Here is a 27,549-nt window from a genome sequence, read left to right on the forward strand (position 1 = left end):
CAATGCAGCTAGCTATCAGGAGATTTTGGAGCACTTCATGCTTCCATCTGCTGAAAAGCTTTATGGAGATGAAGATTTCATTTTTCAGCACGACCTGGCACCTGCTCACAGTGCCAAAACCACTGGTAAATGGTTTACTGACCATGGTATCACTGTGCTCAATTGGCCTGCCAACTCTTCTGACCTGAACCCCATAGAGAATCTGTGGGATATTGTGAAGAGAACGTTGAGAGACTCAAGACCCAACACTCTGGATGAGCTAAAGGCCGCTATCGAAGCATCCTGGGCCTCCATAAGACCTCAGCAGTGCCACAGGCTGATTGCCTCCATGCCACGCCGCATTGAAGCAGTCATATCTGCAAAGGAATTCCCGACCAAGTATTGAGTGCATAACTGTACATGATTATTTGAAGGTTGACGTTTTTTGTATTAAAAACACTTTTCTTTTATTGGTCGGATGAAATATGCTAATTTTGTGAGATAGGAATTTTGGGTTTTCAAGAGCTGTATGCCACAATCATCCGTATTAAGACAATAAAAGACCTGAAATATTTCAGTTAGTGTGCAATGAATCTAAAATATATGAATGTTAAATTTTCATCATGACATTATGGAAAATAATAAACTTATATGCTAATTCATATAATTCATTCTTATATGCTAATATTTTGAGAAGGACCTGTATGAACTGTTCTGATGAATAGAAGCGAAGAACATCTGAAGGGCGTTTAGTTGGGTAGCGAAGATGGTGGCTCTGTCTGGCTACTTGATTGCATGGCGGGGAGCTCTGCATGGGCAGACACAAGTGGCAGGCGGGCAGGGCTGTGGTTCCTGTGCTGTCTTATTTAGGGCAGTAGAAAGGACTCCGCTGGTCGATGTCTTTCTGGGCAATATGTAATGCCTTCAGATTCTTTCCCGGAAGAGATTAGACAAAACAATTTTGGTTATTGTGGTCATTTTCGGCCATAATTCAGTTGCTGGAATTGCAGACAACTAATAGTATTTTATCTTGGATCCAAGAATTCTTCGAAATAGAGTCTTACTCGCCAGCAAGTTTTAGATCATTTTGCACATTGCCTCTCCTTATGCTGTCGGGCAGCAGAATAGAGAAAGAGGTGTGGCTGAGAGCAGTGTTTTGTTTATACATCCCCATGACATCACTGGGATTCCCACTGTGATTCCTACTTCATTGGGCTGGCCTAAAAAATAGGTTAACGCTGAGTTTTTTTTTACCAGTCTGTAGTTTTCTGTGTACAGTTCAAGTCCTTGTTTCATCCATAGCTATGGCACAACAGTCCTTCAGAGGGTGTGTGATCATTGGAGGAGAAAAGTAAAAGATAACGGGACCTCATGTCCTAAAAACTCCTGTGAGCTAGACTGTGAGTGGGCCCGTCTTGTTCCTCCAAGGCAGTGATGGCATGATGTGTGCATCTAAAGTGACAGAAGGCTGCAGCAAACAGATCGACAGTCTCTGCAGTTGTCTTTTCCTGTGCTGTTAGTATTTTTTACACTCCTAACAAGTCCTTCACATTTGCCATGAAAACCTATTTGATGTCGGCTCTGCCTTTTCAAATGTTACTGGACGCTGCAATATATAAGCTGAATAGACAATGCAGCTAGAGTAAAACACTTTCATTAGTTAAGCTGTTCTGAAGATACAATTGGTAGGGCCATTATATTACCAGGAACGATTGTGATTTACAGTACACACACAACTTTCGGTTTTTGAGTCCCTGGGAGTGAACATAAACAGCACTATGACAAAGATGAAAACTTTGTTGCAAACATTTTCGATGGAAAATAAATCTTAGTACAATCAATCAGGGCAAAGTAAGTCTACTGATAAGTGAAAAATAAAGAAAATAAAAAATGCCAAGTGTGCTGGCAGACTTAGTAGTGATGTTGACACTTTATAACAATAGGTGGTATTTGTAAGGAATAAAAGATAAAAACAAAACAGTTTATAACATTCCTGCTTCTAGTTGTTTTCATTTGCTGTTTTCTTATCTTCAAAGGTGATTGAGTTTATTGCAAAGTTCAGTAAAATATGTTAGCTTGCTACCTATGCCAACTTGAGGGGGAAAAATCAAATGACAATAAAGTCCAACAAAAAACTTATGAAAAAACATTCCTCCTAGAGTTTTTGCTGTTTTACCTTTTCTTATCTTCAAAGCACTTGTTCAATGTAAAAATTTTCAGTAAAGATATGTTTAGACAATAGCAGTACTTTCATGAAAGGCACCCTGGGTGAGCCCGGCCTCCAGCGCACCGAAACTGAAGCCTAAAATGTATCAATTTAATCTTAGTCTTGTGTTTTATGAAGATTATTTGATGGTTAAATATAGATACATAAATATATGCCATATAGATATATGGATAAATATACATGAAGAATAAAAAGAGCAAAAAAAAAATTGTTTGATAAATTTCAAACTGTGTTTAAAAGAATTCCTGTGTAGTTAAAAAAAAAAATAACATTCCAAGTTGTTTGGATTTTCTGAACAAGAGATGGTCAGTATCAAAAACATTTAAGGAGTTAGATGGCTGAATCTCCTCCTCAACTTGACAAAATAGAGCATGCACAAATAATTAATAAAAAGCACAAAAAAGCTACATAACTTTTTATTAGCTATTTAGTGCAATGATCAGTAAGAGGTGATGTTAGCTAGGAGAGTTAGAACAAAGACAACACTTTCCCACCTTTATAATTTTATTTCTTATATCATCATCAAAATTTTTACAAAACATTTTCTGACAATAATATACTCATAGAAGAGCCATGTTTTTGCGCTTGGACCAGGTCTTCACAAAAAAATGCTTAATGTTTTGATACAATAAAAAAACTGAATAAGAGTTTTAAAAAAGTAACAACAAACCAACTAGTAAAGTAAAACAGTGAAGCGCATATTTACAACTTACATAAAAAAGAAAAAAACTCTCTGTGCAGGAAAGGATGAAAAGGAGAAGGTGGGGATCCTGTGGCTGGATTGAAAGCATTTTAAAAGAAGCAAACATTAAAAAATAAATGACAGAAAACAAATAAAGAAGGTAATGTGGTAACCACATGGTAACAATGATTAATTCTGATATTGCTCTCTGCCAGGCTCCCGCTGCTTGCTCTCACATGGCACTTTCAACCCAACTGCTGGAGAACAATTGGGCACATTTCAATAAAAAGAAATCTTCTTCTCTTAAGTGCTTACATTAAATCCAATTAGAGCTTTGTCAGACAAACGAAAAAGTGTGTTTCCCCGACAGAGGTTAATGATCATGCCTTTCTATTTCTGTGCCACCATGACATGAGCAATGACAGAAAAACAAAGCTGCAACAATGTGGGTCGAAGGTTAAAGACTTCCTGCTAATGTGAAACAGCGTGGAACAATAACAATCAATGGGGCATGGGCTGGCAAGAACATGCGTAATGGTGATGTTCATTCAGAGGAGGTAGAGGAGTAGGTGCTGCTGTACAGTAGATGCAGACACACGTATACATACGCACACAAACAGGCCATCTGTGTACATGCAGGTTAGATCAGTCAGTAGCAATGCTTCTGGTCTTTCAAGCTTTAACAAGGTTAAATGCTTTAGGTCCAAATACAACCAACAAATAAAAATATTCCAACTGGAAATTGGCACATTAGCATATAGTCTTCTGCCCAAGCCTGGTCTTCATGTGTACACGTGCTGACTGGATTCCAAAACCCATAAATGTGTGCTGCATGGGCATACTCCAGTACTGCCTGCTGGTAAGACACAGATGTATGGCAGAGAAGGAAAAACCACAAATCCATGTCAAGCTCAAAATTAATTTTTCAACTCTATTTATTATCAGGTAATGTATTACTGCCTAGTGAACCGTCACAGATGGCCTTGGGTGAACTGGAATGGATAGCTGTGTCAAGACCTGGAGTAGTTTATTATCATTTACCAAGACATATGTGATGTCCTTTTTTGTTATTATTTTTCTTCTAGTGTGTATATATGCGTTTATGCTTGACTGTATCTGCACTAGATTGAGTCAATAGTTAATTCTTGGTATTAGTGCAAATGATGTGTTTGTGAATGAGGGCATGCATAACACAAGACGGTATACATCTAAATCATCTAGCCATGGGCCATGTATTAAAGTATACTTTGGTTTTAAAAAGTTGTAGTTTGAGATGCATCAGTAGATTATGTGTGATTATGTCACACTGAAAACGGAATCACTGTAAATAAAGGGTTTTTATTGAAAACAAAGGAAATATTAGGGAGTTCAACTTTTAACTGCCTTAAATTAGCAATTATCATTGTTAGAAGAAATAGTGTTTCAAAAAATGTAATCCCTTTGTTTACTGTAGAGAATGTAGACAGCTAGAGCTAAAAAGTGACATGATTAATTCTCTGTGCATCTCTACTTACACTTTTAAAATTGCTAAATCTTCCTTCCCTTCCATTCTTACAGTTTAAAGTTATTTTAATGAGATTCCACTGAATGTCTCTGGAGTTTTCCCTGATTACATGGAGCACTGAGTAACGCAGTACTTCCCCTCCCCACTGGTTAGCTGACTAAAAGAAGGCTGTTGCATGTTTCCCATGCTTACAAGATAGAGACCTTTGGGTGCTTTGAAATATTTCTGGTTGCAAAAAGATCAGGCAGTCATAATATTAAATGCCACTTACCACTGCTATTAAGGTAAAGCTATTTTTAAAGAACAGTTTGTAAACTACAAATGGCATGTCAGTTAATCAGCCAATTGCTGAAATGCTACTTTAGCAGATAGCCTGACCAATTAACCAGCTAAACTACAGCTCAAATTTGTGGTTGTTCATTCAATAATTTAACTTAAGCATATCAAAATCCAAATATCAATAAGTAAATACTACTGATGACTAGATCAGCAGCAGTATGAATAACTTGCACTTCTCTTTTAAATAAAATACATGTGTTCATGTTCTACAATTTTTGGTAAAATGTTTGTGTAAATAGCATGATACTGTTTAACTGTGGCTTTTAACCGAGGGCTCTCATACTGTGAGAACCTCATACTACTGGCCCATGACTAGTGACATAGTGTGTCTTTTCCAAAAGTGATATATATTTCTTTTTCTCAGCATAAGCTTTTAAAATACATAAATTTTTATAGCTATCCTTTAGACCTTCACTCTTATCTCCTGAAGCAAGAAGAAAAAGGGAAACACTTTTAATGAATGGTCCCAGTCAGAACTTAAACCCTAACTCAGAGTGTTAGGGTTTAAGGGGACCCTTTGGTGCACAAAACTATTAACAAACAAAGCAGGAGAGAAAATAAAACATGTTGGCACTCGGTGGTTCTCACAGACAGGCCTGGACTTCAGCTCGTGCATGCATCATTAGCATGCAGCGCTTGTGCTTCCAGCTCTCTGAAGGCAAAAAAATGAACAAAAGACTGGATAATTACTGGCAGCAGGATTCAAACGTTCTGCTTAATATATCTGATTTTATCAGGGCTGTAGTCATGATTAATCAAACATTGCTTTGTAACTGTAAATATACATATATTTTATTACAATTTTCTAATTACACATGAAGGACAAATAAGCTTTAATCTTTTTCTACAAACTAAATTGAACCATTATTAATGATCTGAACCTAACATAAATATGACACACATGGAGAATATAAAAAGCAAATTCCTTGTCTGATGTGGGGGCACAATGCGAGCTTTTCTCTCTGTCGTAGCCTATAGTGTCAGGGAAGTCTATTTCAGGAAAGACAAGAGCATGAACGGTTCAGCAAATGAAATGCTTTTGAAACAGAGATGTTGTTCGAGACACGTGCTGCTGGTTCTAGGCCATTCCCAGCTGGAAATATCTCCGTCACTGTTTGTATAAACATGCGGACAGAAATAGAACTAGGTTTAACAGGTTCACCTGAGTCACCAAGCTGCAGACATGAAATTCAGGCCAGGGAGTTATTAGGAGTGATACAAAAGGCAAGACAATAATACACGAGTAGAACTGAGGGAGGTCCTGTTATAAAGACATTGGCACAGCTGTAATTATAAAGTAAACTCCACCAGCACTGAAAAGCAACCGTTTCGAGTGAGTCAACTGCATTTTTTCATGTAATGACCTGTACATAAATGGAATGAACCCCTTCGAAGTTGTGATGCAATAACATTTGAGTCACTTGTTTTTGGGCCTGGTTTTTGGTAGAACATATAAGAAAATAATGGCACATGAAAAAAATTACTCCTTTTCTCACAAGTTAGCACACTTCTCCACACAGGAAATGTTTGAATGGCAGATAGCACTGTAATTCCAAAATGAGATGAATAGACTGTGTTACAAATAACACATCATGTTACCACTACCTGAAGGTTTATCTCTTTAGCATGTACAAGTGTGAGAACAAAAAATACAGAGGCCATTCAGAGAACCTTACAAATAATAAGGGTTCCAATCCTTCCCTCTAAATGTGATTAGGTAACTTGAAATGGGTTTGACAAATCTTCATATCATTTTAATTAACTGGTAATATGAAGGGAGCAGATAAAAAAATATTTATCATTGAAACAACAAGAGCATTACAATAGGAACCTCCTCACCAAGTCATCCTGGTAATATATTCCCACTGGAAAGTGAATAAGGCTCCTCTTCTGTTCACAGTTTGTTTCAGAAGAAGTGAAGTTTGTATCTTTTTTTCTTCTTAAAGACTTTTTATTTACACAATGATTGAGTTCTGTTTTATGCAGTCCCTCTGTGAGTCTTATAGAATTTCTTGACATCATCTTTGAACACTTTAGAAACTTTCTCTTTGTCTCAAACCAAAGAGAGAAAAGAAAACAATAATAATTTGCTTCATATATACCCATCATAAGGATGTATCGATCTGTTGAGCTGTTTGTCACCCCGAATTGTTGTGGTCAGCTTCCACAACACTTTGTATCGAGCCAGAGACTATACTTGACAGCCTGTCGCTGCTGTATGTTAAGTCCCCTACGGCTCCATAAGTAGTGCTCAACACAGCAACCACAGGGTTACTGAGTGCATAAAACTCCATTGAACACTTTCAGGACAAAAACAACAATATTCCCAATACAGTCCGTGGGTTCATATGCAGGTCAAACAGAAGTCAGCTTGCTGGTTCAACATGCCTCCAGTCAGCATTGTTGTTCTCTGTGGCGGCAGGGAAAGAGGAACCTAGTAGCAAGTTACTCCTTTTGTAGTCCATTCTGTCATGATTCTGTCAATCATTGATTTGTTTCAGATGACAATTTCGGGGCAGTGAGAGTGGTTTTACCTTCAGTTGGCTGAACCATTTGAATAATATGTACACATGTTCATCTAGATGTACTTATTTTCTCATGAATATCCACATGAAAGGCTTTCTAAAGAATAGTGATTCATTCACCTGGGGTACATTTGTGTACAGTGATTAGCCGTTTGCTATTTAAAGGGCATCTATATGCTTTTTTTTTTTTCTTTGATATACGGCTTTGGATGCTGTTGTTCATAGTTTCCTTTATACATCTGATCAATTTCATGACTATAATAAATCTGTCTGACATTTCAGTTCAGCTACGTGATCTGACTCATACTTCAGTGCTTAGCTCATCTGTAAAGTCCTTCATAAACAGCAGGGGGCTTTGGAGGTAAGTGTGAACTGGAAGGGGCTTGTTGTGTAATACAACTGATATTTTATGTATGTGCATTAAAGAAAGTTATTAACAAACTCTTTGGTTTAACATGCACAAAAATCAAATCCAGTACTAAATACAACATCCAGAGAAACAGGAAAAAAAACAAAGTCTGATTGTGATTATTTCCGGAACGATAATGCAGGTATCACTTTGTCATCAGCTTTTGAGATTAATTCTCTAATTACATTAAGAAGCCTCCTGTGCCTCACAAAACCTCTGAGATCTATTATTATTTCTGCATTTTATGATCAATAATGTGTGTTTATTGCACGTCCCCTTTCACTCCTGACATTACAGAAGTTGACTGCTGCCACTGTGAACAGGAGAGCCATTGGGCTGACATCAGACATGATGAAGACCAGATTAGGCCACACAGTAACTCTGTTTATCATCTGCTAAATTACTTTTTGTGTGTAGGTAGTAAAGGTTTTCAGGAGTTTTTCTATGAGCTGCTTTTGAAAGAAAATCAGAATGATGATTTTCCCACCATACTGTATTACTGTAAGACTGTATTTCCAATGCCATACCCCCGCTGGCATATTTTGAAAATGTTCGTCCATGTACTCATGTGGTAAAAACAAGGCCCCACCTGCCCCCTTCTTTCCAAAGTAATGTTGAATCACAGGCTTTCCTCCCACCTCTAACAACCAGATTCTTTAACGTCCAAATTTGAGAGTTCCAGTGCGTTCAGGGGGAGGATAAGGACCACTGTTGGGGCCTTCAGTTTGTTGCATGAGGGGCAGAGGAGGAGACCGGGCCCCTGGCACAGGACCACCTATGCTGGCAACAGAGGGCACTGCAGGCAAGGCCACTGTCTGTATTGTGCCCCTGTCACATGGCCCCAGGTCTTCAAGTCCCTCCAGTCCCTGAGGTGGGCCTTCGTATCCCATGTTAAGCCGCAGGGGTTGATGGGCCTGGCAGTAGTCAACAATGGGCTGTTCATAGCGGTAAAAGGTTAGGGCACCCATCTGGTGGGGAACCTGAGCAAGGGAAAAGAGGAGGACACAGAATGTTGGGAAGGATAAAGATGGGTCGAAAGTACATAGTGAAGGGAAGACAGAAGAGAAAAGGGGGAAAAAGAAAAACATTTAATTAGTGATTCAGGTTCACAACCACAAAACCTGATTTAATCAGTATATTCAGTAAATGGTTAAAATTCTTATACATGATTATTTTCAAGTTCCACATGCATTTGTGAGTATTGTGACATGGTAATGGTTTGCTTGAATGGACTCTTTTGCTACTTTTCTAATATTTAAGAACATAGCAGCAAATAGCAAAAACAAATATCAGTCTTCATAAGAAAAAAAACATTTTTACAGTCAAGTAGTTCTTAGAGAATTTGCTAAGGGTTTGTTTGCCCTTTGCCCAGTTAACACACTCCATTTCATAAGGAGATAGAGCTGTGAATTCATCTGTTGGCTTAAATCGGCTGATTTTCAGATTGATTAGCCGTGACGGTGACAAGCCAGTTGAAACTTGGTAATCAGGTCCTGTGTAAATCAGTAAACACAGAGTATACAAGGGCTACCAGGTCACAACGAAGTTGACTAGAGTACAGTAAGGCTGCATTTTCTAAGAATTTCAGTTTTCAAAATATCTACATACATACTTTTGTATACTTTTTTTCTCAAGGCTTCATACCCCACCCTATTTCAGTTGACTATAATCCCCATTTGGACCAGTGCAGTCTTTTGAAATTTAACACATTATGATTCCAGATAAAACCAGCAAAGATCTAAGACACCCCCTGCTTGTAGATATTTTTGTATTGTTGGTATATGTCCATATTAAGACATTTACTGGCAGTAGAATCTGAGTACATAATAGACAGTTACTTTAACTCATCAGCTATCAAATGAGGTATTAAATGTATTCATTAGTGTGTGCAAATAGTATGCATGGTCAGTACATGTTCTCTAGCAATGTATAAAAGGCATGGTACAAAACAATCAAGACTGAAAAAGTATGAAACGGTTAATGAGTAAACTGACCAGCATCCTGTACAGACTCCTTTCCTTTAGCTATGGCAAACAAACCATACAAAAACAAAGACATATTAAAAGACAAATAAAACCTTAATAACAAATAACCTAAAACAAAAACAGAATCTGTAGAACTCCAATTGCCACAGCAAGGTTGTTTTCAAATTTTCCTAACTTTTAAACGATAATTTTGTCATGCTTTAGGCGGTTCACCGAGCCTCTGAGAACTCTTGCTCATAGTCAGTTTGGCAGCCCACTGTAAATATCATCACATGGTGACCACCTATGTCTCAACACCAGCCTAGATACCATTTAAAATGTATGCATTTACAACAGCTGCACCTTTCAGATTGAAGACTTGCATTTTTGAGCAAGCCCGAGTCTTCTGGGCCTTGTTTTCTAATACTCACTTTCATTATAACTTGTGTTTGCAAGTACAGAAAGTATACAAACCTCACTGTAGGATAGCAAAACCACAGATGCCATTGTGCTCAGACTTTAGTGGAAAAGCTGGAACACATAAGCCTGTGCCATCTCTAGTGCTGTGCTACTTGTATCACAGCCAGGAGCACTCATCACATCTGTCCATGTGTTTGGACTTGTGTTCCCTCTGCACTTCTTTACACAGTCCAAAACAAGCAGATGAGTCTCTTGCAACACTCTGTCTCCCTAACTTTAAATCATGAACTTATTTGCCAATTAGAAAATTTTCTAACAGTCCGTGACAACAGGGGAAGATGGCAGTTGACCTGGAAAAAAAATAACACTGGAGGCTGGCAAGAGAGAAATCATCCAATCTGTGTGAATACGCGACAAAAGAAGCGCATGATGACTGGGGAAGCAACAGATACGATATCACGCATAAGACTCAAATACTATTCTCCCTCCTAACTTGTGAGAAGGTGTTGAAAGCACGGCATATGTCACAACCACATCATATTTGCAGAATATCTTTCTTTTTTTGATTCTAATGCAACACTTATAATTTCCTGATATAATTTATAGTTACATATCTTTATAGTTTATTTGAGGAAAAGTGAAGTGGGAATCTACAAGTAATGAAAAGTTATTTTCAAGATGGGAAATTAAATAAAGTGAATTGTACAATTCAAATATCCACAAAAACTGTATCCCCAATTTATCAAATCCATAATTCTGAACAAATATCCTACTGTTCCAGTAAAACATTTACATTAACCTATCATTGGCATTGATGTCATATGAAGTTTGGTCTTTTAATGATGTATCTGAATTGTTGGTTTTATAAATGCATGCAGGCTGAAAATTATACAAATGGACTGACATATACAGGTCCTTCTCAAAATATTAGCATGTTGTGATAAAGTTCATTATTTTCCATAATGTCATGATGAAAATTTAACATTCATATATCTTAGATTCATTGCACACTAACTTAAATATTTCAGGTCTTTTATTGTCTTAATACGGATGATTTTGGCATACAGCTCATGAAAACCCAAAATTCCTATCTCACAAAATTAGCATATCATTAAAAGGGTCTCTAAACGAGCTATGAACCTAATCATCTGAATCAACGAGTTAACTCTAAACACCTGCAAAAGATTCCTGAGGCCTTTAAAACTCCCAGCCTGGTTCATCACTCAAAACCCCAATCATGGGTAAGACTGCCGATCTGACTGCTGTCCAGAAGGCCACTATTGACACCCTCAAGCAAGAGGGTAAGACACAGAAAGAAATTTCTGAACGAATAGGCTGTTCCCAGAGTGCTGTATCAAGGCACCTCAGTGGGAAGTCTGTGGGAAGGAAAAAGTATGGCAGAAAACGCTGCGCAACGAGAAGAGGTGACCGGACCCTGAGGAAGATTGTGGAGAAGGGCCGATTCCAGATCTTGGGAGACCTGCGGAAGCAGTGGACTGAGTCTGGAGTAGAAACATCCAGAGCCACTGTGCACAGGCGTGTGCAGGAAATGGGCTACAGGTGCAGCATTCCCCAGGTCAAGCCACTTTTGAACCAGAAACAGCGGCAGAAGCGCCTGACCTGGGCTACAAAGAAGCAGCACTGGACTGTTGCTCAGTGGTCCAAAGTACTTTTTTCAGATGAAAGCAAATTCTGCATGTCATTCGGAAATCAAGGTGCCAGAGTCTGGAGGAAGACTGGGGAGAAGGAAATGCCAAAATGCCAGAAGTCCAGTGTCAAGTACCCACAGTCAGTGATGGTCTGGGGTGCCGTGTCAGCTGCTGGTGTTGGTCCACTGTGTTTTATCAAGGGCAGGGTCAATGCAGCTAGCTATCAGGAGATTTTGGAGCACTTCATGCTTCCATCTGCTGAAAAGCTTTATGGAGATGAAGATTTCATTTTTCAGCACGACCTGGTATCTGCTCACAGTGCCAAAACCACTGGTAAATGGTTTACTGACCATGGTATCACTGTGCTCAACTGGCCTGCCAACTCTCCTGACCTGAATCCCATAGATAATCTGTGGGATATTGTGAAGAGAACGTTGAGAGACTCAAGACCCAACACTCTGGATGAGCTAAAGGCCGCTATCGAAGCATCCTGGACCTCAGCAGTGCCACAGGCTGATTGCCTCCATGCCACGCCACATTGAAGCAGTCATTTCTGCAAAAGGATTCCCGACCAAGTATTGAGTGCATAACTGTACATAATTATTTGAAGGTTGACGTTTTTTGTATTAAAAACACTTTTCTTTTATTGGTCGGATGAAATATGCTAATTTTGTAAGATAGGAATTTTGGGTTTTCATGAGCTGTATGCCAAAATCATCCGTATTAAGACAATAAAAGACCTGAAATATTTCAGTTAGTGTGCAATGAATCTAAAATATATGAATGTTAAATTTTCATCATGACATTATGGAAAATAATTAACTTTATCACATTATGCTAATATTTTGAGAAGGACCTGTATACAAACCTCCCCACTATTTTTTGTTAAAATGTTCCATAGTTGCAGACAAACCTCATGCCTTTTGTACCCTGGCTGGATATCTAACTCCTCTTCATGGCACAATTGATAGATTTCATTTTAATTTATTATTTGGCATGGACCTGACCTTTAATGATGTTCATAAATTTCAGCAGGGTTGAAGTTGGGGCTTAATGTTAGCTTATGGTAGTGTTGCCCGGTTTTCCCCACTATTTAACCATCTGATCCAATTTGCCACACTTTGATGAGAGGAAACTCATTAGGAAGTTTAGAAACAATCCAGGAACCTACAGACCTCAATTCTGCCATGCACTGGAAACTGCTGGAACACCAACGTCACAAGCTAAAGCAGATAGACAAGTCAAGTGGGTTTTGTAGAAAGGTTTTATGGTCTTGTGAGGTTGAGACTGAGCTATCTGGCAAGAAGTATGTTTGGATTAGGCTTTCCGTCTTAGAAGGGCTCACACTGAACCCGGAGTAGCTGCGGTGCAGCTGTGGTGCGGTCGTGCTGCAGAAAGCCAATCACACTGTGCTGTGGCCAGCCCGGACCAGTTATAGCTCTGGCTGCAGAAACGGTGCTCCCGAGAGCAGTTCATGTGGGTTCTGCAAGTTCACGTGAGAACTAGCACAAACATTTAGCAAGTCTCTCATAAACAAAGCCCGTATTTGGCCGTATTGTGACCCCGTGTCACCGGTTACGAAGTAATGTTCACATGTAGGCAAAACAAGAGAGGAAAATACCCATCTCCTCCTTTCTGTCGCTATCCCTCTAAATGAGTAAAAACAGCTATGGATTTCGGTTTCTATGGTAATACTCGTTATCTGTGTGCATAACTATCCTTTTTCATCCTCAAATAGCACATCCATTTCCTCGTTTTTCTGTTTTGTTTACACTAGTCAAGTTAGCGTATGTTGGTGGGTTGATTTTATCATGAAATTTATGGGAACACTCTCCCGCCTGGCTTCCTGTTTGGCTTGTAAAATTCAGAACCTTGACACAGAAGTCGCTGCGGTGTCCGTCCAAATGTCCTTCTTGCGGAAACATTTCGTTGAGCTGCACGGCCTCGGTAACCGTAACTGCACTGCGCCGTGGCTGAAGTCAGTGTACACATTGATTTTAATGATATGGGTTCCTTGCGGCACCCGCACCGCAGCTGCACCGCGTTCATTGTGAGCCTGGCATAAGGGTCTGTGTTGCTGGTGCAGTGCATGAGCTGGGTGGGACAACAGACATCACCTCATATCAACAGATCAATGAAACTTGATTACACTTGAATGTTCCAACATGGAATCCCAACATTAGGTTTTGGCCAAGAGCTCAATCCCGTTGAAAATGTGTGGAGTATGCTTAAAAGCTGAAGTTTATGCCAGGAAACCAACCAATTAAAAAAGCTCTACCAGTTCTAAGTCATCAGATATCCAGCCTGAATTAAACCACAATATATGTATTTTGAGTTTGTGTAATTTTGACCCTGTTGAGAAGTAACATCCACCATAAATATAAACTGGTGCTAACATGGTGACTCTAAAAGAGTGTATTAGGCTTTTTCAAACAATTACTAACACGTGCTTTTATAGACAGGGATATAGTGTGTGTGTATGTATTTGAGTCAAATAGAAACAGTTAGTTGGAACATGTCAACAAAGACCTGGAAACGTGAACCAATTGGCTGTGATGAAGCCACACTGAACAGCAGCATTGTTAAATAAAATCCATTCAGCAACGGACCAAAGCTGCAGTCATTGACCGGCTTTAAAGCCTTTGTTTGTCTGATAATAAGTCATTAAGAAAACTCAAATGTTCATAGATCTTTGGTCCTTCAAATCCAGCCTTTCCTCTCAGCAACACCTGAGCACCTCCAGGAACACCACCCTGCTTACTTTCTCTATTTCCTTGCCCCCTCAAATGGACTCCATTAAGCAAGGCTGACTCATTACATTATGGGCACTCAGTGGATTACTCCCCCTCCATTCCCCTTTCAGTTTTTAAACCTTTCACAAGCCCTGCTCCTCTCGCTGCCACACCATCATCTCCCCCTCTCATCAGAGACCTGAGCGCTGCCTTCCTCACTCCTAGGCCATGTCCAATCAATTAATGAACCTATATTCGCTCACTAACCATTTCAGCAGATTCTGACAAATTATCCGACAATAAATCTGCTCTTTGGCGGGTAATGTTTGGAAGTGAACAACTGTAAAGGTTTAATTTAAGGGGGCCTGAGAGACAAGAATAGGAAAAGAGAACGACAGTCAGCATGTTTTTAGCAATTATCTGTAACAAAAATATGATTATTTTACATTCAACATTGCTATGAATTAAGATTTACATTTTGAGACTTTTTATAAATGTAACACAGACTCCTTCCTGTTGAACAAAAGCGACCCATAACGCATTCCACGCCATTTTCTTTGAACAAAATGTGCTATTTTCATTCAGAATCCATTGTAGGAAAGTCTATCTGGCTCATTAGGAATGCTGTCAGCCTTTTTGCCTCTCACCATCAGGACATTAGTAATTCCCTGCACCCTGCATTCTGTTGACAGTCAAATATGCAAATGGTTCACATCTGGTCAGCATACATACACACGTTTCTTTTTTGCTTTCTAATTGTCTTTAAAGTTGAAGAGAAAATACATAGCAGTGAAGCTTTTCTGTTTTTTTCTTCACTATTTGAATTTGTGACATAATTCATTATTATACTTTCAGCTTTTTATCAATGCCATTTTGAAGCTTTATCCATTTCTGACATGTGTTTTTCTATTCAGCTGGAACACTGCCTATTTTTTTGTGCAAACTACTTAGCAAATTTGTTTCCAAAATGTTCTTTTTAGACCTTAGCACTGAATGTGGTGAAACGTATTTTAAAATGCCAGTGTTTATTATTCTGTTGCTTCGTATGCCAGTGAAATGCCTTTTTATAGGCCAGAACACTTCCAGAAATGCAACAAATTTTGCACAGGCATCAGGATCTATGAACATTTATCATATTATGGGTTGCAAAAAGAGAAAAATAAAAATTGCTTAAAGTGCCACGTTGAACATAGCACCTTGGGCCAATATCATGTAAGGCTATGACAATTGGTACATATAGAACTCTACAGTGCAAACAAAAAGGCTCTTGGAGGTACGCCCTAAACCCACCAGGACATTCAATTATAGTTTTAAAGTGTGTCTGATCACATACAATAGTTCAATGTCCCAAATTACAAGCCCTTTTAGTAGTCTTAATTTGCGGTGTAGTCCTCGCTAACCTGTGCAACTTCATTGTATGCCATGGTAGATATTTTAATAGATATGAAATGACAAAATGATCGTTTTTTTCCTGCTTGTTGTTTATGCCTACAGTAGCATCTGTATTGAATGTAGGGCTGGCCTTGAAATGTGTTGTTCACGTCTGATGACTAGTATAACTGCTTTCATACACATTTAACTGTTTTTGTCCAACATGTGCTTCTGTAACCTGGCAACTGCATTGTCACAGTATTCACAAGATCATATTCGTGAGAAAATCAATCTTGGCAGGCTCAGTGTTTTCAGTTTGTGGCCAAACACATACATGCATTAAACAATCAGTATCCATGTTGAGTGACTTCAACATTGTTTTCTTGAAATATTTCGTTATTCGACTGATTCACATCAGAAAAAGAGATATGCATAATATTATCACATAGCCAATATTTTGCATAATAGTCTGCTCTGATATGCTCTGAGCATAAACAAACACTTTAAATATTTTGTTGTTAATAAATTAATTTATTGTTAGAATGATTTATTGGTTTCATGAAAACATTTCATCCACTTGTGTGTGTTTAGTCTAGTTGCGTATGGTATTTAAACCGCAGCATATGAAGCTCAGGGTTACTGTACAGCCAGTGGTTAACATTGCATTGCAGTGGCACTGCCAGGATGGGAATGGATTCAGGATCAGGACTCTCCCAGATCTGCCCCAGATATTCCCTAGATGTGGTAAGTAGTTGGTTTAACGTCTGAAGATAAGTTGTCCACGCATAAGCAAATGCACCTGCCTTTTCCAAATATTAGTGAATGCAGCATCAAACGATGGGTAGTTTGTCCTGCTTATATAATGTTTAGGTTACTTGTTTCTGCTTGTGGAGTAATGAACCACTGCTCTTTCTCTTTAAACTATCTGCGCTTCAGCTGTCAGCCTGGTAACCTGTATAAGGCAGAGTTCATCATACACTCTAAAGGCTGCAGCAGGTTCCGATCCAGCTTGTGAACTGAAGTATTTGATTAGTCTTTTCTGTCTGATGAAAGTCAGATTCTTCTCTCAAGCTGACTCCAGCTAGCTGGATTGCACCTGTGAGAGACCCACTGTTTACATGTTTGCAGACGTTTTGCGCAAGCCAAGCGAGGTATGCCATGTTGTAGATTTATATTGTTATTTGCATGTCAGTCTATATAAAAGTGTTTCAATGACATTGAATGTGCACACACCATATGATTTATTAAAAATACAGATTGTATGATAATGTGAAGGCAGGATTGTGATACAGTATTTGAGCTCAACATTAGTGGCAGGCTGGTTTGTGAGTAATGTTAGGAACAGATGTAAACAAATGGTTCTTAAGTAAGCAGTGAGAATCAGAAGCTCAATTTTGAAGCAGTTTATGTGAGTGTGCGTCCATAAGACTGGTGAGTTATGTATTTTTTTGATTAGGTTTGTTGTTCTGGACATTTTCTGTTAGCTCTTTTAACTTAATAGGAAATATGGCAAACAACGCTTTTACCTTGAGTTGGTGATTTTTTTATATTTAGTTGCTATTTTCTTACTTGACTCCACAATTAAGTTACTGAAACACAGGACTTGAGTAATGATAAAACGGTATATTTCATTTGTTACCAAATATAGTGTAGGCTACAAATAAAAGCCTTTGGGCCAATTAGTTAGGCTTACAGCTTTTGGCTGTAATATTCTATATATTCTACTGATATGAGATGTCATTACATTGAATTACAATTTTGTTTTATTTGTGTATTCTAGAACTACACACACCCATACCTGTTTCCTGATTCTGCTTTTTAAAGAAAGTGGTAAAGCATCACCTGGCATGATCATTGACTTGGCGGTCATACAAGCATTTAACCAGTGCACACTATGCATTTAGCACATTTAGGACATTTATCTTAGTTAATAGTTAATCTCAGTTAATGCATTCAATTATGTTTAAAATCTTGTTTATCAAACATTTTATGAGCATTTATGTTTATTTTGCAGTTTATATAGTGCTGGAAAGTGTTTTGGAGATCCAAGTATGATCCTGGATGCTCTAAAATGGAGAAATAAACATCTGCACCTATCAGAAACTATTCTGTGACTTTTCTGATGTCAGTGGCTTCTACATGTAAGCTGTGAAACTTTGAATGCACTTTTCTAGTCAGTCAGAAATATATATTTGTAAAATCAAAACAAAAGAAAAATGGTCATGTTTTTTGTTTTTGTTTTTTTTGTGGTTCCTATTATATAGTAATAGTACAACATCCCACCATTTTTCAGTCATTCATTGGATTGGATTTTGGTGTGCCAACCCAAGGTTTTTAATGGCCCCATGTGGCCCCCCTGTGACAAATTCCACCAACTACAACGAGAAGTTTAAAAACAAAAGCTGAAAAATGTCATGAATTGGTGTCTATTTCCTAATTAAATGTTTTTTCTTGATTTTCTCAAGAGGACATGTGCTCACTGCAGAATGGCTTTAGCAGATTTACTGGTGCCAAGGAACACATTGTACCTTTTCTAGGGATCCTAATACTATATAGCCATATTTGAAGCCGGACTGAGAACACATTGGTACAGAGTGGAAATACAAGCCTTTCCTCTACAGGCTTTGATTTTTTTTCACTCTTTTTCTCCCACTTTCTTTTAATAATTTCTTTCTTTTTGTTAGCCCTGTGATGGAGTGTCAACCTGTCAAGGGTGTAACCTGCCTCTTACTGTATGGCAGCAGAGATAGATCCCTGCTCTTTAAGAAACCACACAAGACATGGATGGATGGATGGACGGACGGACGGATGGATGGATGGATGGATCGATGGATGGATCGATGGATCGATGGATCAATGGATCGATGGATGGACGGATTTGACAAACATTTATGAAATATATATTTCATACTGAGAGAGAGTAGATGCCATTCAGATCGCCATATTGCAGAGATGTTCACAAGTCATTTTTCCAAGCCCAAATCACATTTCAAGTCTCTACTAACTCCAACCAACATTCTCACATCAGATGCATGCCATATAGTCTCCCAAAAAATATTTTTTCCATATTTTAACCCTGTAATTTATTTAGCAATTAATCAAGGTATACATATGCATTGATGTTTACAGAAAAACAGAAGAAATAGATGAACACCTGTCTACAACTTCCTTTCTGAATGAATTGATCACAAAGTGCTTTTACGGTACTAACATGTTTATAATGACACTAACTTAGCAGGGACAGAATAAGATGCCAAATGCAAGCTAAATAAATTTTTTTCACAGATGTCTCAAAATTATTTAATACAGACCTCCTAATAAGTTTTTGGTAGAGTATGTTCATTATTACAATGCTACAACGAATATAAGCAGAAAAATAGCCAAGGCTCCACAAACATCCCTAGCTAATAAAAAAAACAAACTTTTTCACCTTTTAAGATGAATGTAAGGGCTGGTCTGTTTCTTAATGATTGTAAATGCTTGCTTCATAGTAACATTAATTAAAAAAAACAGACAAACTTGAAACCTGTTGTTAACCGCTTTTAATTGTACATACTGCTATAAAACATCACAGAAATATATACTATATGTAATGTCACCATGATAACCATATCATATAAACCCCATTAACTTACAGACAACAACACAAATATTTTATACAAACAATCTAAACTAACTGCCTTACTGTATTTTATTACATAAGATAAAAAAGAATGTTTGAGTGACTTGTGTGCCAGACCTTGAGTCTAAGTCAAGTCCCAGCATTTTTAGGGGTAGAGTTTGAGGCCTTTGTTTTCAAACTTATGTGTGCCTAAAGTCTAAGTCCCAGTTCCCTGTCAAGAAACATAAATCACAATCAAAACAGGTTTAAAGCTGATCCAAACATGCAAACTGCTCAGTTACCACTGGTGCAGAGATCTTTGTCTTAACAGCAAAATACTTGTGAAGATCTGTTGTTGATCAAGTGTGGGGGAGCAATTTGGTGCAGGTGCACCTCTGTGTATTGTACAACATGGCCCTGGCTGTCAGAAGGTATTAGCATAAGAAAATAAATGAAAAACTCAGTCCCCACATTGAACAACTGGCCTGAGTTCTGCTTCTTTGGCTCTCTGCCAACATTTATCTTATGTGTTTCAATACGACAGTGACTGGCGTGCTTCCTCCTGGTGGACCTGAAATGTTGTAGTGCCACTTAGAACTCTCAAACTGCTTTTCAAGCATGGTTTTATTCTGACAGTCATGGATCTTATATAAACAGTCTTTAAGTTGCTGTCAAATAAAGTCAATGACAGTTTATTATTGTTGTTGGGAGAACTTGAGTAAACCGTTTGTTTGTTTTGTTTTTTATGTTCATACTGCATAGTTTCACTGCAGCTCTAATTTGAGTCATGGCATCTCTTAAAAAGCCCCAAATCCCATAACTTAATTTTTACAGCTTTCCAATGGCCTTTATAAGTTTTTTTTTGTTTTTTTGCACTCACGATTTTATGAGCAGTTAAAGAAGAAGCAATGTTGCCACAGGCATGCAGTGCTAATGTCTCCCTAGGCTTTAGCAGCATTACGGTTCAGAAGTCTGCCGCTTTCTCTGCCAAACATTTTGATCCTCTCAAGTCACTGCATTGTGTTTTGTGGAAGCATTAAAAAGTGAAGAGAGCGGCAAAAGGCTCCCACTAAACTGCTACTTTGGATTTGTTTTTTTCATATTTTAATTCTTATCTCTGTGAACTCTTAAAGTATGTTTACAATTGTAGATTAATATGTAAGTCATGGCTAAAAAAATAATGTTCTCGTCTTCCTTGAAAAAAACTTACATTTTTCCTAAAATTCTAAAAATTGTTTTGTTTAGTTTTTTCTATCTGTGTACATAAATCTTTAGTTTTTTTGCAAAAACATAACACTATAGCTTTTCAGTAATGGACTGCAAAAAAACATCCTGGGGTACTACTAAAGCAAAGCATATGCCTTTATTGAAATTGTTTAAATGCTAGTTAAGTACCAATTTCCTATCTCATTTTTGAATGGAACAATCAAGGGAGGTATTACTGACATTAACTATGGGTAGTCTTTTTGTTTATATTCCCATATAAAGTAGTCCTTGCTCAGTATTTTTGTGTTTAGCTATGTCTCTTTCCTCAGTGGTTCTTTTGACAGAGCTCTTGCTGACAATTGCTTAATTATCTCTGTTTGTGAATCTTTGTTAATCTGTGTCTGTTTCCTGGATGTTATTCTTGACATGTTTGGCATTTTGTTTTTTCTCTTCAAAAGAAAATATTCCTCTTGTTCAGGATAAAGGATTGCTGCAAAGTCAGTGACTTAAGCCTCAAATAGGAATCCTTTAATAAACAACTATTTAACCAATTGGCATGAAATGATCAACTGAATTCTGAACTGAACGTCTATGTAACTGAAATGAAGCTATATGTCTTGTGAAGTGCCCAAAGATCATATTTGTTGTATGTTGAGCTGTTCTTTTGTTTGTGTGCTCTTTATTTCTCTTCTGTACTGTGCAGATCATCTATTTATATTTAGTGATTTATAAACACTTTATATTTGTTAGGTTTCAGTATTTATAACCAAACTGTTTCAGTAAGATGATGTTCTACAGTGCTGTGCTGTTGTACAAAGTGCTTGCTGGAGCTGAGGGCAATAATACATTCCTCACAGCAAACTGAATATGTGATCAGTGACTAACACTGCAAGTGGTTATTATAAAAAGTGAGCGTAGTCACTATGTTTTCCTCCTTCACTACATTCTGTTCAATTTAACTCTTGTTGAGTAAAGATTTTGCTTTGGATAGGAAAGCTTACATTTTGATAAGCTTCTGTATGTAAGACCAAATTGTGTTGGGAGTTGTAGGCCATACACTTTATAAAGTGTTCATGAATAGTTCCCTGTTAAAAATGCAAAATAAATCAAAATACTCTAAACACAACTCACTGCAATCCAATGTTCTTAATATCTCTTTTCAAAACTGACTATTTCTTATGTTCTTAACAGTAAGAAAAAGTTATAGTCTTATACCAGTATGTGATAATCACATATCCTGGGTATAGTTTAAATCTTAAGTGTAAAACCATGAGTGCATGAGGTTTTTTTTCTTTTGCATGTTTGTATTTGACTGTTTGTCCCAGTGTGGGAGAATATTCTCTTTCAAATGTTTGCTTCTCCAGCATGCGGGGGTTGTCAGCTTAACTCAGATGTTGCTAGGCGGGCATCAATGACATGAAACCCACCAGTCAGCTTTTGACTAGAGCAGTGTGTCTGAAGAGGTGTGAAGATAAACATTGACAGTTTGTTTTCAGACAGCCCATCTGGATGTGTAGAGGCATGTGTGTTCATCCCCAAATTATTCAATACTAAGCCGTTTTTTTTTCTTTATTTGACCTTTGGTATTTCTCATGAATGAAAATGGGAAGAAAAGAAGTGACAAATGATGCTGATCATGATTTTAAAATTGCTAGGATCTGTGGTTTTGTTTTTATTTCTGTTTAAATCTGTTCATTTGATTCAAATATTTTTTTCTGTTCAATTCCATTTAGTTTATTTATTTGCTGTAGTGCTGGTTTGCAACAAATATGTCCGTAAAAGAAAAAAGGCTCCAGTTCATGTTGAGACATCTATATTTAAATCTACAATCCAATGGTCCCAAACAATCCAATCATATGGACTGATTTAAATCCGTTTTGATATGTTTCAATTTGATCCTAGTAATAATATAATTCAGGCAAATTTAGTTAATGTTGGATTTTTGAGGTTAAGATTAGTAAACACCTGACTTCTGTCCTGAAAACCTGGAAAATCAAACTGGCTCAGTGGAAACCTTTTTAAATTTGAGGTTTAGTTTGGAGATCTGATTTTGTTTTAATTTATTTTAGGTTTGAGTTTGGTGAGAGATCTCAGACCTTACCAAATGTAATTCTAGATTGGTGATGGATTTCTAGATTTTTCTTACTTGGAGCTTGGAAATTCTGCCTCCAGAGTATTGCTTTTTCACTTTGAATACTTAAAATTAAATTTCTTAAGGCTTTGATATAATATTTCCTGAAATAAAATGCTGAATGTATTTCTATTCAAATCACATGACTGAAGCTATTTCAAATTCTGGATTTAACTTAATTTTACATTTAGGAAGATAAACATTTTACCCTGGATATTGAGGGGCCTTGCCTGACTGAAGTAGCTTTAAAGTCATGAAGGGTCAGTTAACTGCATAGCTACAGTGTAACACATTGGCACTTGCCTTTTTAATTGTTTAAGGAAATGAGCCCACCTGTCCATATGTCAAACTAATTGATTAAACAAGGCTTTAGCCTCCCTCTAACTTCTTAATGAGTGAAGGTCCCTTTATGTGCAGTGACTCTTGATTACAGGTCTCAGGAAACACACACTGACAGTTAAACTTGCAAATGCATACAAGGGTCTGCACAGTAAGACTTTTTAGAGAAAAAAAAGTAAGTGAAAAATACTGTGAAAAACAGAGAAATAGAAAGCAGACTTGAGGGCCCCTTCACGCACCAATGAGTGACCACTGTATTCTCATTGTAACCACCTTCCGTTTTACCATACATACAGTAAAGGAGCTTCTGCAGGCCACAGCAAATGGGCCATGAAATGTTACTCAATGCTCATCACGTTTGTCAGCCTTTTTCGCCTTCACACATACTGACAAATCCACACAATCACATCAACTAATGAGGATGGGGGTTGAGTATCAGTGGAAACATGGTGTCATGCAACAACAGTTGCAATAATAATAATAATAACGATCAATGATTATTAACAAAACCATAAATAAAGTTTCAATATTTTATTTTTAGTTAAACAACTTTCAGTTCTGTCAGGTTTTGTCGTGTTAATCCCAGCCCAATGTGACTGTATGGGACAATGGGTGAAACAGGGAATTCACAACAGCAAGCCCTGCACACATACACTCACTGGCCACTTTGTAAGGTACACCTTGCTAGTACTGGGTTGGACCCCCTTTTGCCTTCAGAACTGCCTTAATCCTTCATAGCATAGATTCAACAAGGTACTGGAAACATTCCTCAGAGAGTTTGGTCCATATTGACATGATAGCATCACACAGATGCTGCACATTTGTCGGCTGCACATCCATGATGCGAATCTCCTGTTCTCTTCTGCATGCCTTGGTTGTAACGAGTGGTCATTTGAGTTACTGTTGCCTTTCTATCAGCACAAACCAGTCTGGCCATTCTCCTCTGACCTCTGGCATCAACAAGGCATTTGCGCCCACAGAACTGCCGCTTACTGGATATTTTCTCTTTTTCGGACCATTCTCTGTAAACCCTTGAGATGGTAGGGCTTGAAAATCCCAGTAGATCAGCAGTTTCTGAAATACTCAGACCGTCTGGCACCAACAACCATACCACGTTCAAAGTCACTTAAATCACATTTCTTCCCCATTCTGATGCTTGGTTTGAACTGCAGCAGCTCATCTTGACCATGTCTACAAGCCTAAATGCATTGAGTTGCTGCCATGTGATTGGCTGATTAGAAATTTGCGTTAACGAGCAGTTGGACAGGTGTACCTAATAAAGTGGCCAGTGAATGTATATTGAAAAACACACAACAACTTCTCTCCAAAATATAGTGATTTAATAACAAGAATAATTCAACTTCAAGTTAAAATAGCTGAATTAACAAACTCTTCTACTAGACTAGAAACACTCGACTAAACTACTAAGTAAGAATGAAAAGAATGAGGAAGACTAAATAAACCATAAACCATAACCAATAAAATGATGCAGTGATATCACAGTTCAGAGTGAAAATGTTCATTTAAAAACCAAAGTTTGTCTTGAGGAATTTGAAACGAGGGCAAATTAGTTTTAAAACTAAGAGCAACATTCTGTATGTGTTCAAAAACCAATTCACAATGCAAATGCAAGTTCAAATGGTAAATACATTTTAAAAGAAAGTTTTGCCATATAAGAAATCAGTTTTCCACTTGCAGAGGCCTTTGCTGTAATTACTATTTATAGTCTTTTAATTTCTAATTGATAATGTTAAATAGCAAAAATAGAATATTCGCAACAGTTTTTACAACTATCATGAAACTTCATCTGTTCAACATTACCTACTACACAAACTAACTAACAAAATTAATTAGATTCTAAATTTCACTTTTCTGAACTTGCATCTTTAACTGTTTTTTGTTTGTTTGTTTTAGAAGTGAGGTCTGTGTTCAGTATTTAGTTCCATTTAAACAAATCTTGTAGATGTGCAGTCCTATTTTGCCAGATTATCAGGCAAAAAGTCCAATACTCCTAATAGATCAGCTGCAGCTGCACTCTTCAAACCTCCTATTTTAATTCATAGATATAAATATAATTTTGACAGTCCGGGAAAAAATAAAACTTTTCCCCATCCGCCTCGAAGCAGTCACTTCAGATACATTGTCTACCAAAGTGTTAATATTTACTGCACTACCACAAACGTCAATGTATTTTATTTGGAGTTTTGGTGATATACCAACTCAAAGTACTGCATAAATGTTTTTAAAATATTTTACAAAAAAGTGTGGTATTTATTAGTAATCAGCCTCCCTATAGAAAGTTAACTCATTTAGCGACTGAAAATAAAAAAAATAAAAACAGTTCAAGCACAGTCAGTTTGGAGGGAGCTCATCTGGGGGGATTTAGATCTGACCTTTGATCTAAATGAATGGGCTTTGATCTAAACCATTCCATCATAGTTCTGGTTGTATGTTTAGGATTGTTGTTCTGCTGGAAAGCAAACCTCTGCCCCAGTCTAAGTTCTTCTGTATCCTCTGACATACTTTCTTCTAGGATTGCCATGGACTAAGACCTACCAGGTTTCCTGCCTTTACCCAACAAAAGCATCCATATCGTCACCTTCCTAAAATAATTCAAGTTTTTTAGGAAACACAAAAAACTTCACAATAAATATATAATATTTATTAACAATTTCACCCAGAATGGTAATAACAACAGATAAGTGTTGACATAGCTATTTATTATGGTCCTATTTATTAAGCTCCATATCTTTTTCAATTAGATCATATAATGTGAAAAATTAAAAGAAAAACAGTTGATGAAGTGATCTTCAAAAAGAAAGAAAAGAGTTGACAAAAAATTATTACCTGTTACAGCCACAGGTTCTGGAGCTCTTCCACTCTGTGCTAAATGCTAGCTTCATGGATGTATCTACTTTGTGGACAAAAATGCTGAATGAAAGACAGAAATAAAATACTAAATATCTATTAAATATATAATGCCTAGCCAATATTGTGGTGAGCCTTACCACAATATAGGCAGTTACCAATAGGGGAGGAACCCTGAATTATGGAAATAGCTTAAGTGGCTGAGTAGATTTTTGTTTTCCTGAAGTGGTCACCATTTTGAAAAGCCTGTAAAACTGCTTAAGTCACAATCTTGACATAGGCCATTATACAGCAGGCATGGAATTGCATGACCTCCTCAATGGAGGATTTAGAAAATTTTACAAAAGGTGGCTAGCATCATGAGGAGATGATTTAGGCAAAACATAAATTTTTCACGAAAAAATGACTCAGACCATTGTTTTAGGAAGGTGCCGATATAACATTGTGCTGCCACCACCATCTTTTAATGTAGGGATGGTGTGTTTTGGTCCATGTGCATAGTTAGAATTCTCACACATATAGTGTATGAAATACACACCAAAAAGTAAACTTTTGGTCCCATCTTAACAAAGCATCCTGTTCCTCATGTGTGAGGTGTCCTCTAAATAGCATGTTGCAAACTTCAAATATGCTTTCTTATACCTTTATTTCAACAATGGCTTTTTTCATGCCAGTCTTGCAAAAATACCACATTTGTGGATTGCATGACTAATAGTTGAAGAATCTCCCACCTGAATTGTTGATCTCTGCAGCATCCATCAGCCTCTTGGCTTCCTCTTTGATAAATGGCCTGTTTGTGGCTAGGTCTTGGCAGGTTTGCAGGTATTTAAGACTTAAAAACATCATCCTGCTTTAAACTTACTACAACTTTATCCTTGACCACTCTGTTGTGTTCTTTGGTCTTCATGATGCTGTTTGTTCACTAATGTTCTCTAACAAACTTCTGAGGCCCTTATAAAATGACTGTCTTTATACTGAGATTAAATTATATACAGGAAAGGAATCCTGTAATGTGACCTCTAAAGCCAATGCATTGCACTGGGCTTTATTTATGGGTATCAGATCAAAGAGGGCTAAATACAAATGCAAACCACATTTAATTTCATTTTTTTGTGAAAACAAATTGTGGTACATTTTTCCTTTTACTTTAACTCATGCACTACTTTGTGTCAGTATATATAAAATTCCGATAGCATACTTTGAAGTATAATGTTGTAACATGGTGAAATGTGAAAATAACATCACGCTAACAAGGAATTCATTCATTTTGTAAATATTTCTTGGCATTGAGAGTTTATTAAAGTTGTTGCATGATATTCACACAGCAACAAATCTTTTCTGCACTTAGCTCAATTTTCACAAAAATGTATCTATGAGTCAGTCTACATTTCTCACAACTGCAAAACAAAGTCTCCCTGTGCTGGTGTGACAAGAAAATCCCTAAAATTGAAAAAGTTTGTGTGCCTTGGCTCATCTACTGATTTAATGATAAATAAATTTGTTTGTACCAAACCATACACAGTACTTCTTTAAAGAAGGATTCCACAGCATTTGTTGAATCTCAGTTGCTTCAGATAAGTATTTTTGCTGTTTTGCTCTCCTG

At 37.4% G+C, this 27,549-nt stretch overlaps 1 protein-coding gene across 1 annotated transcript in view; it reads right to left on the reverse strand.

The window, feature by feature from the left end:
* Positions 1–2,692: 2,692 nt before the first annotated feature.
* LOC124872837 (leucine-rich repeat transmembrane neuronal protein 4) overlaps positions 2,693–27,549 on the reverse strand; it is a 187,593-nt gene continuing 162,736 nt past the window's right edge. Inside the window, exon 3 of the mRNA XM_047373230.1 lies at positions 2,693–8,645. Within this exon, the coding sequence (XP_047229186.1) occupies positions 8,322–8,645 (324 nt within the window). The 3' untranslated portion in view covers positions 2,693–8,321. The remainder of the gene's footprint in view (positions 8,646–27,549) is intronic.

This window comes from Girardinichthys multiradiatus, chromosome 8 (genome assembly GCF_021462225.1).
Source record: "Girardinichthys multiradiatus isolate DD_20200921_A chromosome 8, DD_fGirMul_XY1, whole genome shotgun sequence".
Classification (NCBI taxonomy): Eukaryota; Metazoa; Chordata; class Actinopteri; order Cyprinodontiformes; family Goodeidae; genus Girardinichthys; species Girardinichthys multiradiatus.